The sequence below is a fragment of the Cetorhinus maximus genome, chromosome 11, assembly GCF_964194155.1.
Source record: "Cetorhinus maximus chromosome 11, sCetMax3.hap1.1, whole genome shotgun sequence".
Lineage (NCBI taxonomy): Eukaryota > Metazoa > Chordata > Chondrichthyes > Lamniformes > Cetorhinidae > Cetorhinus > Cetorhinus maximus.
This window is the reverse complement of record NC_135889.1, coordinates 64,226,941-64,243,044: the sequence shown is the minus strand read 5'-3', so window position 1 is coordinate 64,243,044 and position 16,104 is coordinate 64,226,941. Positions and strand designations below refer to the sequence as shown.

General features: G+C 39.6%; 1 protein-coding gene across 4 annotated transcripts in view; it reads right to left on the bottom strand.

Moving 5' to 3' along the window:
• ubr3 (ubiquitin protein ligase E3 component n-recognin 3) overlaps positions 1-16,104 on the bottom strand; it is a 353,894-nt gene that overhangs the window by 265,652 nt on the left and 72,138 nt on the right. For all 4 annotated transcript variants that reach the window (XM_078552128.1, XM_078552129.1, XM_078552130.1 and 1 more), the window contains exons 12-13: positions 5,742-5,807; positions 814-903 (exon numbers count right to left, since the gene is read on the bottom strand). In XM_078552128.1, the coding sequence (XP_078408254.1) occupies positions 814-903; positions 5,742-5,807 (156 nt within the window). The remainder of the gene's footprint in view (positions 1-813; positions 904-5,741; positions 5,808-16,104) is intronic.

The window sequence follows — 16,104 nt, the reverse complement described above, 5'->3', positions numbered from 1 at the left end:
CAATCATACCAGTGTTTTATTTCTCCCATAATTGCTGTCATTTTTCTCTTTTTAGAACCAACTCTGACATGCTTTCTCTAAAATTAACTGAATTTATTCCTTGAAAATGTACCAGATGGCTTCAAAGACATTTTAAAAACACAAAGAAGCATGTTGCCACAGAATGAGAAAATGAAGCTTATAGTTGGAAAATCTAGAGAAAAAGTGACTGACATATGCTTAGAAAATCTACAAACTGCACATAGTTGTTCAACTCGTTCTGGGGACTGAGAATTGTGGGGGGGTGGAGGGGGGGAAAGAGGAGACCCAACCCAAGCCCGGACTTTGAGATCGACTAACGTTTTGAATTAAACATGTTTCAATGTTTTAAAAAACCACAGAAAACAATTTGTTGAGTAAATTTAGTCATGCTTTGTGAAACATGAAATTCATTTTTTGGTTAAACACTCTTTAGGAGATTGCAACTTTCAGTTGGAGAACAGAATGGCATACAAGGGAGCATTTTATTGGTTGGCCTTATTACTTTGATTTATATGTTCACCTGACTGCCAATCCTGAATGACCATTTTCCTTAAGCCCTTGTTACTTCCTCCTTGTTAGTTTAACACCTGCCTTCTTCATATATTCCCTGCCCCTTGAGTTGTAATTTGCCACTGTTCTTTCTACAGTTTTCAAATAACTTCAGCAGAAAAAAGCCATATAATGAGCACAAAGCAATACACTTGCAAGAGGCATACCATGTCGACTGAACTTGGTGGAAACAAGTGCTGCAATACCAACAGCTTCAATTACACACAAGAAAAATGAAAACACCTGAATTTGAAGCGGATGAACCATCATTTTCATTAGCATCTCTTGATCTGGCAGAAGAGAATCAAGATCCAATTGCTGACATCTAATAGCCTGTAAAGTGGTCAAAACATCAAAATACATATTAGAGGAATGCAAGTATGTTGAGGATAAGTTCACACATTCCGAAATCAATTATTTATCTTGTAATTAACATGACATTTATTTGACAAATTATAAAATACAAACCAAAAAGTATCTTCTGTTGCAGTGTGTATCTTTTAAAATTTGTTTGCAAAGTTATTCAAGCTATTAAACCAATACACAGCAACAATTTAAGAGACAAAATACTATTGGCTTACATTAGCAAAGGTATACTAAACATACTCCTTATACAGTTACTTGTTATGTTAGTGTCAAATACACCCTATTTGAATGCATTTTTTATTGAATCCCAGGAGTGCGGACATCACTGAGAAGACCAGCATTTATTGCTTATCCCTAGTTGCCCTTCAGAAAGGGGCAGTGAGCTACCTTCTTGAACTGCTGCCGTCCATGTGGTAAAGAACCTCCCACATGAGGTAGGAAGTTCTACGATTTTGACAGTGATAATGAAGGAAACGCAACATATGTCCAAGTCGCAAAGATGTGTGATTTGGAAGGGAGCCTGGAGTTGGTGTTCTGGAGCATCAACTGCCCTAGTCGTTCTACATGGTGGAGGTCGTGGGTTTTTTATTACTAGAAAGCAGGAATATGGGGGCTCAACTTGTTTGTTTAACTTGTTTGTAAAGCCTGTGGTGCTCCTTTTTACCAAGGAATCACTGGCCTCAATGTTTAACAGCAGAAATCATAACTTTTTCCTTAATTCAGTTTCCTGCAACTCTAGCGAGAGCTACAATGGCACACTTTCTTCAGGCAGAGACCACTTTGGAAGGACATAATTTATATTTGTAGTGCTGGTTGTACATTGGGACAATGCTACATCTACTCACCACTGTGGTTTAACTGACAAGAATTTGAGAATTAGAAAAATGATAATACATTTCTATTATGATGTGAAATTCTTATACAGCAGTAGGCCATTCAGTACTTCAAGCCTGTTCTGCCATTCAATGAGATCAGACCTGATCTGTATTCTAACTCCATTTGCCCTGCTTGGTTCCATATCCCTTGGATAACAAAAATCTATTGGTCTCAAATTTAAAACTATTAAGTGAGCAAGCATCTACTGCTTCTTGAGTTCCATACTTCTGCCGCCCTTTACACGAGGCTATATTTCCTAACTTCTTTCCTAAATGGACTGGCACTGATTTTAAGGTTATGTCCCCTTGTCCTAGATGTTCTACACAGGAGAAAATGTTTCTTTCTATTGTATTGGCCCATGTGCTTTTGGGGTAATAAAACCTATATTTTATGTTGAGATGATGGTCGCTTTAAGAACTTTTAGACTTCTCTGAAAGGTGATTTACAGTGAAATCACAATGAGTCAAACTCCGATGACACAAAATTCCAGTTATGTCATCAGCCAATCCTGCTGGCAGAAATCCCAATAGAACAATGCCCGTGATAAGCCAAAATTCTGCACTGATCACTCAAGATTAGCTGAAATTGTCCCTTGTCTGAACATATGACTGCACTGACCAATCAGAGCACAGTTAGGCCACACTAGAGCTCAAAATTATGGAGTGCTGGACAAGCCAGCATTTGACATTGAGATGTCCCTGTGAAAGGAGGTGCAAAGCCTATGAGTATGGCTAAACCTGTGAGAAAGTTAAAGTGTTGCCGATCAGGGAGATGGTGAAGTTGACAGCAAGTGGAAAACCATGAAGCAAAGCAGAAAACAGACATCATAAAGGAGTGGGAGATTCCGCCATTGAGCTTGTCCACCATTACGAAACATAAGGCGAACATCTTGGAACAGTTCAACAAGCAGGCATTCTCTCCAGCAATGAAGAGGATGAAAACGGTGTTGCCCACATCTTGAACAAGTATGCACCACGAGACATTTTTAACTGGATGAAACCAGACTGTTTTACCATCTTTTGCCAGACTGCCCTTTACATGTTTCACCTTTAAACAAAGGTAAAATGCAGAACAAGGTACATGTCAGTGTTACGGTCTGTACCAACACGGACGGCCCCAAAAAGCTGCTGTTTCTTATAGGCAAGTCCAAAAAGCCACGTTGCTTCGCAAATGTCAAGACACTACCCATACAGTACGAGGCTAACAAAACCGCCTGGATGACCCCCAGCATTTTTGAGGCAGGATCATCAAAGTGGACAAAAAACATCAGCGAAAGAAAAGGAAGACTGTCATCATTACAGACAACTGCCCCACACACCCTAACATTAGCTTGACGCTCTTAAGGCCAGCAATATTCTTGCCTCCCAACACCACGGCCAAACTCCAGCCAATGGATCAGGGGTAATTAGGAACCTGAAAACCCACTACTGACAGCAGCTGCTCTCTCAGGTTATCGAGGCCATTGATAAAAAGGAGTATAATCCAACTGTTCTAGAGGTCATGCTAATGATGAAGATGACGTGAAAGATGGTGACAGAAGCCACAACTGCCAACTGCTTCCACTATGCTGTGTTCAAACAGATTATGACTGCACAAGGCGTTGAGAATGAGGAGCAGGGAGAGACCAGTCAACCCAATGATGAGGCACTTTTCACTTGCCTGCAGGAAGCCGGCATAGAAATTTCAGCAGAGACAACTTATGCAGAGGTGGACGATGCCATACGCTGCACAACAGAACTAACATACGTTGCCACTGTAGATGTAGTACATTCTTCAACAGGGGAACCGAAGAGGCTGGCAACCCTGAAGAATCCGATGAATGCCCACCTGCTCACCCGTTTCCCTAGCCAATGCCACAAAGGCTGTAGAGATGCTCTGGGATTTCATACGGCAACATGAAAACACCAAAAGCATATTTGACTGCACTAACAACATGGTGGGTTGTATTGCACAGGTCCAGAAAAACATTACGGAGTTTTTCCAAAGCTAACACCTGATATTTTTCAACATAAAGCTCCAGCTTTTCACAAAGTCAGGCCATTGAGTTGTGAACAGATTGAATAAAGATTTTTCCACATATTTACTGCTTTATTGTGTTTGCATTTGAATCTGTTGTTTTTGACATAGACCACGTTTGTAGGCATATGGGTTACACAGAAATGCATTCATGTGGGAATGGGGCCTTCTTAGCTATCACGAAGCTCCACTTAACAAGAATTTGTGGGCAGATACCCTGGGATTCGACTCATTGGGATTTTACTGGATTGTAAATAGCCACTTGCTTCCAGTAACTGATCATGTGACCAACTTACCTGGGCGTTAAACAATAAAAAAAGGGTCAACAAGAAGTTAATTATTGGGGGGTTGGAAATTGTGGGGATGACTCTGGTCTTAAGTAGAGTTTTACTTTTTAAATTTAGAACAAGCTTGCTGCGGGAGACATCTCTTTTAAGTAGTATTCAGTTGAAATTTTGGTCGCTGGCTAAAAGAGTTTAAAACTTGTTAACTGAGGGAGTATACTAACAGCGAGTTGAACTTCTGGGATAGCCGAGTTGAGAAGAGAGTTTTAGATGCAAGACTCTAGATTTAAAAAACAATAGAAAAGGAGAATTCTGACCCGAGGTGCTTATGCTTAAGGTGCTAGTTGAACTCAGAGTCCACAACCGTGGGATGGCTGGACAAGATGCGAAGGGACAACCTCGTCGGAAGTAAGCAGAAGGCCCAGGAAATCGCAACCTTTATACGAATCTTTGAAACAGTATTCTGACCAACCTTCCAATTTCTTATAAGTATCTGACTAAGTTATTGGGGTGCAAGTTAAAAGGGTGTAGAAGAAAAAGTTAAGAATTTTGGTTTAAAGTAACTTTGTTTGATTGTACTTTCACTATCTTTAATGTAACTGACTGTCTAAGACAGAGAATAGTTATTAGTATTCATGTTCTTTAATTTTAGTGTAGTAAGATTCTTTTGTTTTAAACCGTGAATCGTGTGGCTTCATTCTTTTAGTAAATACCTGGGTTTTCAAAAAATAAAAACGTTACTGATCTGTGCCAAGATCATGACACTATTCAGCCTATCAATTTCTTTCAAAATCGTCATAACCTCAATTAAATCACCCCTTAACTTTCCATATTCCAGGGAATACAAGCCTAGTTTATGTAATCTCTCATAATTTATCCGAAACCCAGGTAACATTCTGATGAATCTGCACTTCTCTCTTTCCAAGGCCAATATATCCTTTCCCAAATTGCGATGCCCAGAATATACACAGTATTCAGATGTGATCTAGTCAGGATTTTGCATTGCTGTGGCAAAACTTCCTACCTTTATATCGTCACCCTCTAGGTATAAAAGCTAACATCCCATTAGCTTCTTTGATTATTTTTTGTACATGACTACTACATTTTAGCAATTTGTATACATGCATCTCTGTGGACTTCCATTGTTTTTAGCTTTCCACCATTCATAAACTCAAGTCTATCTATTTTTGTTCAAAGTGGATGGCCTCACACTCACCTACCAACTGGTTTTGTGCACGCACTTGGTATATCAATGTTCCTTTGTAATTTTATGCTTTCATCTACACTATTTACTGTTATGTCATCAGCCACTGGATATATGGCTCTCTATTGCATTATTTAATAGTAAGTACCATTACATTGTACTCAGGTAGTTTTCAAATTCATCACCAGGGCAGTCACCTGATTTTCATTCCATTGACTTCAATGGGAGAAAAATTGGGCAGGTTCTAAAATGGTGGAGTGATGAATTTTGCCAGATTACCATCCAGGCAAATTTGCAAATTATCCTGAAAATTTTAGTGATAGCATTTGGATTGCTATCACACCCACCTCTGAACATGTGAAACAACTTCTACATTATTAAAAACTGTTGATTTATAAAAAGCGATATTATGAATATGACTTTACCTTGCTCAGAAACATAGCATAGTAGCGATGAAGAGGCAAGTGAAATGTAACCTGGTTAGGAGCAGGCTAGATTTAAAAAAACACAAAGAATAAGAAACCAATCTGAAGCTCCTATACCACATTACCATAAAGTTTACTTATAAACACTTGAAAATAAACAGTTCCTAAAATTACAAAATGCTACTCAAATTTATTTTAAACCGCAACAACAAACAAAACATATTAAACTGAAAACAAAATCATGCAGGATAGAACTGTATATGTCAGACCTAAACTTTTTTCATCAAAATGTGTAATCTAACAATAGGATTATATCCCAACTGTTGCATAAAAACATCAGGGCATGCACAATCCAGGACATTAATAAGATTGCCTTTTGGACAGCGTTCTGCCAGAGAGTGGTAGGATACAGGTTTGCATCTATGATTCTCCCATACGGTGAGTTCCTGATCTGGGCTGTGCCATCACAGTAAAAGGGAATAATGAACAGTATATCAATCTCTTAATATGTTTTTTTTTCACCCAGATTGAAACATTAGAACTGTCCACAAGTATACATTGATAAGGCTTTTATAGGGCATCCAGACCATCTTGATGTCGCCTGTTCCACAGCAGCATTCGCCAAAGCTTCAATCTGCACATCATTGTGGGATTTAATGGATTTTGTTAGGTGAAGGAATTCCATGGCTGAATCAGTTTTGTGCTTTAGAAATCAAATTTCCAACTTCTGAGTAGATAACTGAATTTTGCATTTTTTAATTAAATCTTTAAAGTCTTGCATTGGGTAAAACAAATACCATATTTGTACCAAAATAAATGCACGGCAGAATGCATTTGGATTATGAAAACATACTGCTGCAGCTGAAATTTTTAAAAAGTCCTTTACATTATCTATGCTACTCATTTTATCCATAACAGCAGGTAAGACATCTGCTCTCTGGCCATCACTGATTAAATTTAGGGAGGCCATAGATTATAAAATAGAATTGTGCTGGTACGAGCAGCTGAACAATCTGGTACCTTAAGATTTACTAATGGAAAGTCCCTTTCATGAAGTCAAGGCATCAGACTTCAGGGACCCACCTTCCAGCAGTTTAAAAGACAGATACTTACATTTATTAATGCAAGTTCCGACATACAAGATTCAGGCTAAAAGAGCATAAATTAGTTCTCCAAGACAAACAAGGCCAAACATAAAAGGTACTACAATGGGAAGAATGAACCATGGACCTCACATCTGACTCCAGATTGGCACTGGGCACTTATGAAAATATTTGTTTGGCCTTCTACATTTGTCCAGGTTCAAGTGCCAGAACCACACATGATTCACCGAATGGCAAAAACACCAGACCACGACAAGTCATATTAATCAAGTCTTCTGGACTCAACGTTGTGTTCAACAATTTTAGACTGTTACCTTCATTCCCATTTTGTTTAATTTTTCTTTGCTGCTTTGTTTATTTTTTCTTTCATTTCTCTATTTCCTTGACCTTGCTTTCAGGTGGTATTATTCAGGATCCTGCCATTCATCCCTCCTCTAGGCACATCTTTTGTTCTTTTACTTGTCCCGTTACCACTCCCTTTGGCCTTACACCATAAAACCTTCCGTCATTTAATCTTACCTCCAACCTATCAGAGACTGACCCTTTTGTTCTCCTTCCCCCCTCCTCCCTTTCAGTTGCTCAAAATCTATTAAGTTTCTAACATTTTCCAATTCTGCTGAAAGTTCACTGACTCGAAAGATTAATTCCACAATTGCTGCCAGACCAGAGTATTTCCAGCATTTCAGATTTCCAGCAGCCACAGTATTTTGCTTTTGTATTTCAATTAAGCAATGATGGGCATAGAAACAGAGTAGGGCATTCAGCTTGTTGTCATTCAATTAGACCAGGGCTGATCTATATCTCAACTTTTATTCATCTTTGTTCCATTTTCCTGGATATCGTTTATGGAACAAAAAGTCTATTTCAGTATTGAAAATTTTCAATTGACCCAGAATCCACAGTCTTCTAGGGCAGCAAATTCCAGGTTTCCACTACCTTACGTGCAAAAAGTGCTTCCTGAAATGATTCCAAAATGCCCTTGCTCGAATTTTACTAGTATGCCCTCCTGTTTTGGATTTCACCACTGCAACCCCTCCCCACTTTTTTTAAAATTCTTTTACAGGATGTGAACATCACTGGCTGTCTCCACATCAGCCAAGGAAATAGTTTTTCTGTATCCACCCTACAGAATTCTCAATTTTAAACACCTCAACTTGGTCACACCTCAGCCTTTTAAACTCAAGGGAATACAACTGAAGTTTATGCAACCTAGCATCACAACTAAGGCTTTAAGCTCCGGTATCATTTTGGTGACTCTGCTACACCCCTACAAGGTCAATACATCTTTCATAAGGTTTGGTGCCTAAAACTGAACACCATACCCCAGAAAGGCCCTGCACAAGTATTACTATTACAAATTAATCTCAGAATTACTCCCAGTGCCATGTGCTAGTGAGTTCAGAAATAGGAGGATTGAGCAAATTGACAGGTAGCTGGAGATGTAGAGGGTAGGATGATGTAAGAGGGAGGGCTTTAGTCTTCTGGGGCATTGGGGCTGCTTCTGGGGCAGGTGGGACAGGTTACACCTTAGCAGGACCAGGGCTGATCCCTCACAGGGAGATTTGCTAGTGCTGTTGGAGAGGGTTTAAACTAGCTTGTCGGGGGAAGGAGCCTGAAAGGGAATTCAGACAAAAGAGAAACAAAGCTGGTAATGGGAAGTACATAAGCAGTAAATGAAAGGGGAAGGCAGCAGAAACAAAGGCCAGCATTAAACAGAGTAAAAATATTGAATAAATGTTAAAAAGGCAGAATTAAAGGCAGTCTGTCTGAACGCACGCAGCATCTGCAACAAGAAAAGTGAACTAACGGCACAAATAGAAGCAAATGGGTATGACATGATTGCCATTACAGAGGAGACGTGGCTGCAGAGTGACTGGGAACTAAATATTCAAAGATATTCCACATTTAGGAAGGACAAGCAAAAAGGAAAAAGGAAGTGGGATAGTGCTGATAATAAGGGACAAGATCACTATATCAGTGAAAGAGGATCTTAGATCAGAAGATCAAGATGTAGAATCATTTGGGTGGAGCGAAGAAACAGCAAGGTACAGCAAACATTAGTAGTTGTTGTTTATAGGCCACCAAACAATAATGGTAACGTAGGGCACTGTATAAATCTGGAAATTAGAAGTGCATGTAGCAAGGAAAATATAGGAATTATGGGAGACTTTAATCTACATATCGACTGGGTAAATCTAATGAGCACTAATACTATGGAGTATGTATAAGATGTTTTGTACAGCAGTCTGTTGATGAACCAACCAGGGAACAGGCTACTTTAGATCTAGTATTATAAAATGAGAGGGGTTTAATTAATAATCTCGTAAAAGAACCTCGAGGGAAGAGTGACCATAATATGTTGGAATTTTCCACTAAGTTTGAAAACAATGCAGTTCAATCCAAAACTAGAGTCTTAAATCTAAACAAAAGAAACTATGAAGGTATGAGGGGCATGTTGGTTGTGATGGATAGGGAAAACATATTAAAAGGTATGATGGTAAACAGGCAATGGCTAACATTTAAAGAACAAATACATGGTTTACATCAAATATTCATTCCTTTAAGGCACAAAAACCCAAAAGGAAAAGTGAATCAACTGTGCCAAACAAAGGAAATTAAAGGTTGTATTAGAACAAAAGGAAGAGGTTTATAAAGTTGCCAAAAAAAGCTGTAAGCCTGAGGATTGGGAGCATTTGAGAGTTCAGAAAAGGAGAACCAAGAAACTGATAAAGGAAGGGAGAACAGAATATGAATGTAAACCAGTGAGAAACAAAAACGGACTTTAATAGCATCTATAGGTGTGTAAAAAGAAAAGATTAGCAAGGCCAAATGCAGGTCCACTACAGAAGAATTTATAATGGAGCACAGGGAAATGGCAGAGAAACTAAATAATTACTTTTTGTGTCTAGTCTGCACAGAGGAAGAGAGAAAAATGGGTAGCTATAGACCTGTTAAACCTGACATCAATAGTAGGGAAACTGCTAGAATCTATTACGGATGTGATAACTGGACACTTGGAAAATAAAGGCATGATCCGGCAGAGTAAACATGGATTTTTGAAAGGGAAATCATGTTTGACAAACCTGTTGGAATTTTCTTAGAATGTAGCTAGCAGAATAGATAAGGGGGAACCAGTGAATGTGGTGTATTTGGACTTTCAGAAGGCTTTTGGCAAGGTCCCATACCTTGGAGGTTAGTAAACAAAATTAGAGCACATGGGATAGGGAGCAATATTCTGGCATGAATCAAGGATTGGTTAACAGGCAGAAAACAGTAGGAATAACTGGGTCATTCTCAGGTTGGCAGGCTGTGACCAGTGGAGTAACACAAGGATTAGTATTTGGGCTCCAGCTGTTCACAATCTATATCAATGATTTGGATGTGGGGGTAGCTGTGGCTCAGTTCATAGCACCCTCGCCTTTGAATCAGAGGGTTGTGGGTTCATGTCCCACTCCCGGAAAACCAAGAACTGTGATTGTACTCAAAGAGTTGCAATCTGTGACTGTTGATAACTCGAAAGAGTATAAAAGTTAAATGTAATATTTCCAAGAATGCGGATGACACAAAACTAGGTGGGACTGTGAAATGTCAGGAGGATGTAAAGAGGCTACAAGGGGATTTGGACACGATTAGTGAGTGGGCAAGAACACGGCAGATGGAATATAATGTGGATAAGTGAGAGATTATCCACTTTGGTCGGAGGAACGGAGATGCAGAGTACTTCTTAAATGATGACAGATTGGGAAGTGCTGATTTCCAAAGGGACCTGGGTGTTCTTGTTCATGAGTCAATGAAAGCTAACATGCAGGTGCAGAAAACAATTAGGAAGGCAAATAATATGTTGGCCTTTATTACAAGGGGATTTGAATACAGGAGAAAAGATATTTGCTTCAATTGTACAGAACCTTGGTTAGACCGCATTTGGAGTACTGTGGACAGTTTTAGTCCCCCCATCTAAAGGGTCTACTTGCCAAAGAGGGAGTGCAGCAGAGATTCACCTGACTAATTAGTGGGATGATGGGGCTGTCCAATGAGGATTTCTCGATATTCTCTAAAGAATATGAGAATTATGAATATTAGAAGAATGAGAGGTAATCTCATTGAAGCTTACAAAATTAAAGGGCTAGACAGGGTGGACGTGGAAAGGATGTTTCCTCTGGCTAGGGGATCTAGAACCAGGGGACACGGTGTCACAAAACTATAATATTTTTCATAATATTATTGTGGGTTTATGGTTGTCTGTGTGGCTGATTTAATTAAATTAAGTCAGACAGACCGCAAGGTTGAAATTATCAAAAGAAGTTAGGTGTAAAAAGGCACTTGAAATGCTGATGAGTAAATGTGGATGAGGGCAGCATGTAGGGTGTGAAGGAATTTGCACTTTAAGAAAAGTAGAAAGGTGTTTGGGTTTCAATGGAATGGTAGGATTTTTACAACTAACAAGATAAATAGGGCAAGGTTATTATGTTTATCTTTCCCCAAAAGGGAAGAGGCCATGTTGACAGCGTGAATGATTTTTATATCATGGGAAAAGTAAATTTCCAAAGACCTGTAGAACAATTGAATTTAAAGGTTAAAAAGAGAGAAAACATAGATAAAGAAGGATGGAAGGCTATGTAGGGGATGTGGCCATGTGAAGCAGTCCTTAGGGAAAAATCTCCAGCCACTTTAGCAGAAGTCTGCTGTGTTCAGTAACTAAAGTTGTGTTATGCAGCATTTATAACAAGATAGGTGAGTTGACGGCACAAATAGAAATAAATGAATATGACTTGATAGCGTTTACAGAGACGTGGTTGCAGGGTGACAAAGACTGGGAACTCAATATTCAGAAGTATTCAACGTTCCGGAAAAATAGGGAAAAAGGAAAAAAAGGAGGTGGGGTAGCTTTGTTAATAAAGGAAGGTATCAGTGCGCTGATGAGTGGTAATCTAGGTGCAATAGTTCAAGATGTAGAATCAGTTTGGGTGGAAATGAGGAATAGTAAGGGGAAGAAGTCATGGGTGTGAGTCGGCTATAGGTCCCCGAAGAGTTGCTTCACTGTAGGACAAAGTATACAATCGGGAAATAATGGAGGTGTGTAAGAAAGGCACTACAATTGTCATGGGTGATTTTAATCTGCATATTGACTGGACAAATCAGATTGGCAGGGGTAACATGGAAGGCAAATTTGTAGAGTGCATCAGGGATTGTTTCTTAGAGCAATACGCTGCAGAACCTACCTGGGAACAAGCTATTTTAGATCTAGTAAGGTGTAATGAGGTGGTATTAATAAGAGATATCGTAGTTAAGGATCCTCTAGGGGGTAGCGATCACAAAATGGTAGAATTTCAAATTCAGTTTGACAACAAGCAACTCGGGTCTCGAACCAGTGTCCTCAACTTAAATAAGGGCAATTAGAGGTATGAAGAAAAAGTGTTATCTAAAGCGGGTTTGGAAAATAGACTAATGAGAATGTCAGTGGATGAGCAGTAGCAGGCGTTTAAGCAAATATTTCATAACGCTCAGCAATAATTTATCCTGGTCAAAAAGAAGCACTCAGTGAGAAGGATGAACCATCCATGGTTAACAAAGGTGGCAAAGAGGGTATCCAATCAAAAACTAAGGCACACAAAGCAATGAAAACTAGTGGTAGGCCAGAGGAATGGGAATTTCTTCAGGAACCAGCAGGGGATGACTAAAAAGCTAATAAAGGAGAAAATTGATTATGAAAAGTAAATTGACAAGAAATAAAAACAAACAATAAGAGCTTCTATGGGTATATAAAAAGAAAGAGTGGCTAAAGTGAGCGTGGGGCCCTTGGAGCGTGCGACTGGAGAACTGATAATGGGGAACAGAGAAATGGCAGATAAGTTAAACCAATATTTTTCATTGGTCTTCACGGCGGAGGACACTAAACATCCCAAAGATATCAGATAAGCAAAGAGCCAACGGGAGGAAAGATCTCTTAACAGTTTCTATCATGAGGAGCAAAGTATTTGACAAACTAATGGGACTAAGAGGCAGACAAGTCGCCATGGCCTGATGGCCTGCATCCAAGGGTTGTAAAGGAAGTAGCTGCAGAGATAGTGGAAGCATTGGTCGAAATATTTCAGAACTCACTGGATTCCAGGAGGGTCCCAGCAGATTGGGAAACCTCTAATGTGATGCCCCTGTTCAAGAAGGGAAGGAGACAAAAAGCAAGAAACTATAGACCAGTCAGCCCAACATCTGTCATTGGGAAAATGCTGGAGTCCATTATTAAAGGAGAAATAGCAGGACATTGAGAAAAGCTTAACCCAATCATACGGAGTCAACATGGTTTTGTGAAAGGGAAATCGTGTTTGACAAATTTGCTAGAGTTCTTTCAGGATATAACAAGCAGAGTTGATAAAGTGGAACCAGAAGATGTAGTGTATTTTGATTTCCAGAAGGCATTCAATAAGATGCCACATGAAAGATTAGTGCACAAGATAGAAGCTCACAGTATTAGGGGTAGTGATTGAGGATTGGTTAACACACACAAGACAGAGTCAGGATTAATAGGTCTTTTTCAGGTTGGAAAGATGTAACTAGTGGTGTGCCACAAGGATCAGTCCTAGGGCCTCAATTATTTACTATCTACATTAATGCTTAGAGGAGGGGGCAGAGCGTAATGTATCCAAATTTGCTGCCGATACAAAAATAGGTGGGAAGGCATGTTGTGATGAGGACATAAGGAATCTGCAAGGGGATATAGATAGATTGAGTGAGTGGGCAAAAACTTGGCAGTTGGAGTTTAATGTGGGGAAGTGCAAGGTCATGCACTTTGGTAGGAAGAATCAAAAGGCAGGCTATTATTTAAATGGACAGAGACTCCAAAAAAGTGCAGCACGGATGGATCTGGGTGTTCTTGTGCATGAAACACAAAGTAATTAAGAAAGCAAATGGAATTTTGGCCTGTATTGCTAGGGGGTTGAAGTTTAAAAATAGGGAAGTCTTTTACAACTGTACAGAGTGTTGGTGAGCCTGCACCTGGAGTGCTGTGTACAGTTTTGGTCCTCGTATTTAAGAACAGATATACAGGCATTGGAGGCAGTTCAAAAGAGATTCAGTAGGCTAATCTCTGGGATGAAGAGATTGACTTTTCAAGAACAGCTAAACAGGTTAGGCCTTTATTCATTAGAGTTTAGAAGAATGAGGGGTGATCTTATTGAAAAGTACAAGATTCTGAGGGGGCTTGACAGGGTAGATGTTGAGATGATGTTTCCACTAGTGGGGGAATCTCGAACTAGAGGACATAGTTACAGAATAATGGGGCATTCATTTAAAACTGAGATGCAACGGAATTTCTTCTCTCAGAGGGGAGTGAATGTCTGGAAGTCTCTACCCCAGAAACTTGTGGAGGCTAGGTCACAAAGTATTTAAAGAGAAGGTAGACAGAGTTTTGAAATATTGGGGAATTGAGGGCTATGAGGAGCTGGCATGAAAGAGGAGTTGAGGCCAGGGGCAGATCAGACATGAACTTATTGAATGGCAGGGCAGGTTTGAGGGACCAAATGGCCTACCCCTCCACCTATTTCTTATGTTGTGTACAAGCCTTTGGAATTCCAATGTCGAGTGAGTGCTGCGGTAACCTTGCTGGGTTGATTTTATAATTTCAAATCTATTTTGGACTATTGCCTTGAAGGTGGTGTGTAGTTGGAAGCCTATTTAATTAAGAATTTTGGGAACTGTTCAGGCTAAATAACCATGTAACTGTAATCTTGTGTGTGTTCGCTATTTTTTTTCCTTTTGTTAATAAATATTTTAACTTAATTTTAAAATCTCTAAAGATGGTCGTGGACTCAATTCTTCTGAATTCAGTGCATAGGCCTTCTCAATATAAATACAAATTTCAAAACTGTTGTGATAGCATGGCCAAGTTTCCCTTGTGGATTTGGTCCATCTAGCACATAACACCTGCCACGTCATAACAACAGTCTCAGGATAAGGGGCAAGCCATTTAGGCTTTAAATGGAGGAGAAATTTCTTCACTCAGAGGGTGGTGAACCTTTGGAATTCTCTACCCCAGAGGGCTGTAGAAGCTCAGTCATTATGTTCAAGACAGAGATTGATAGATTTCTAGATACTAGTGATGTCAAGGGATATGTGGATAGCGCAGAGAGAGGTACTGACATAGATGATCAGCCATGATCTAGCTGAATGCGGAAGCAGGCTCGAGGGGCTGAATGGCCTATTCCTGCTCCTATGTCCCTATGTTCCTCATTTTTGAAATCCAACCACTTTGAGGTAAAGGTCAACATTCATTTGCCCTTCTGTTACCTAAAACTAGGAAACTTGCAGTGCTAATAGGCCATATGTCAAGTGGTTTCTGAATTCTTCGCTCAGTTGGATATACCATTCCAAAAAGGATCAGTCCTAAGAAAAAGTGGGGACTGCTGTGTTGGTGGAAGGAAAAGTAGAAGGTCCACTGTAAGTAGTGTTTCTCTAATGTAAAGTTTGTTCCCACTCAATACCAGTAGAATGTTGGAAATCAGTGTGCCAGGAAACTCAATTCACTGGAAGGGATGGAAACAAAAGATTGCATCATAAAATGTTATATAAAACAACTACCAATAATGCCAGAACTCTGATCTAGATTCTCACCAGATCAACTGCTAAGCAATTCCTCTCTCAAGACTCTATAGCCTGTCTGCCAGGAGAATGTCTTAGAAGAGTTGCATTTGCCAGTTCATTCTTACTCATGAATAGCTCCAGGTGATTGGTGTTTGCATTAAGCGAAATGTGTGTGTTAAAATCTGTAAGTAGTTCATTCCCTGCCATACATCAATTAACTCAGCTATTAAAGATAGCCACTTGCTAAAGAGCTTGGGTGGAGAGGGAGGACTCTGATTATAATGCGCTCATATGACTTGCCCACCACCTGAAAGAAAAGAAAGTCTTTCTTACAGGGTTCCGTCATTTTTAATACAGGAAAAAACTGATACCCCTCACCATAATGTGTGCTATTTATTTCTCCACCATTTTGGACCCTTTGTCACACACCATTCCAAAGTCTTCCCCTCAATGCCATCCACTGCTGAGCATAGACAACTAGTTGGAGATTTGGAACTCATTTAGTTATTCCAGTTTTGGATAACAATCACAAACTGTGCATGAAAACATCAACCAAGGACAAAACAGTACCTAATTGGAACTAATGATTTCAAGTGTGGATGCCTCCTCAAAGGATCAAACCAATGCCAACCAATAGTAGTCCCTAAAGAGCTACACCCTGGCAAAGTTCACAGGTGACACCAACT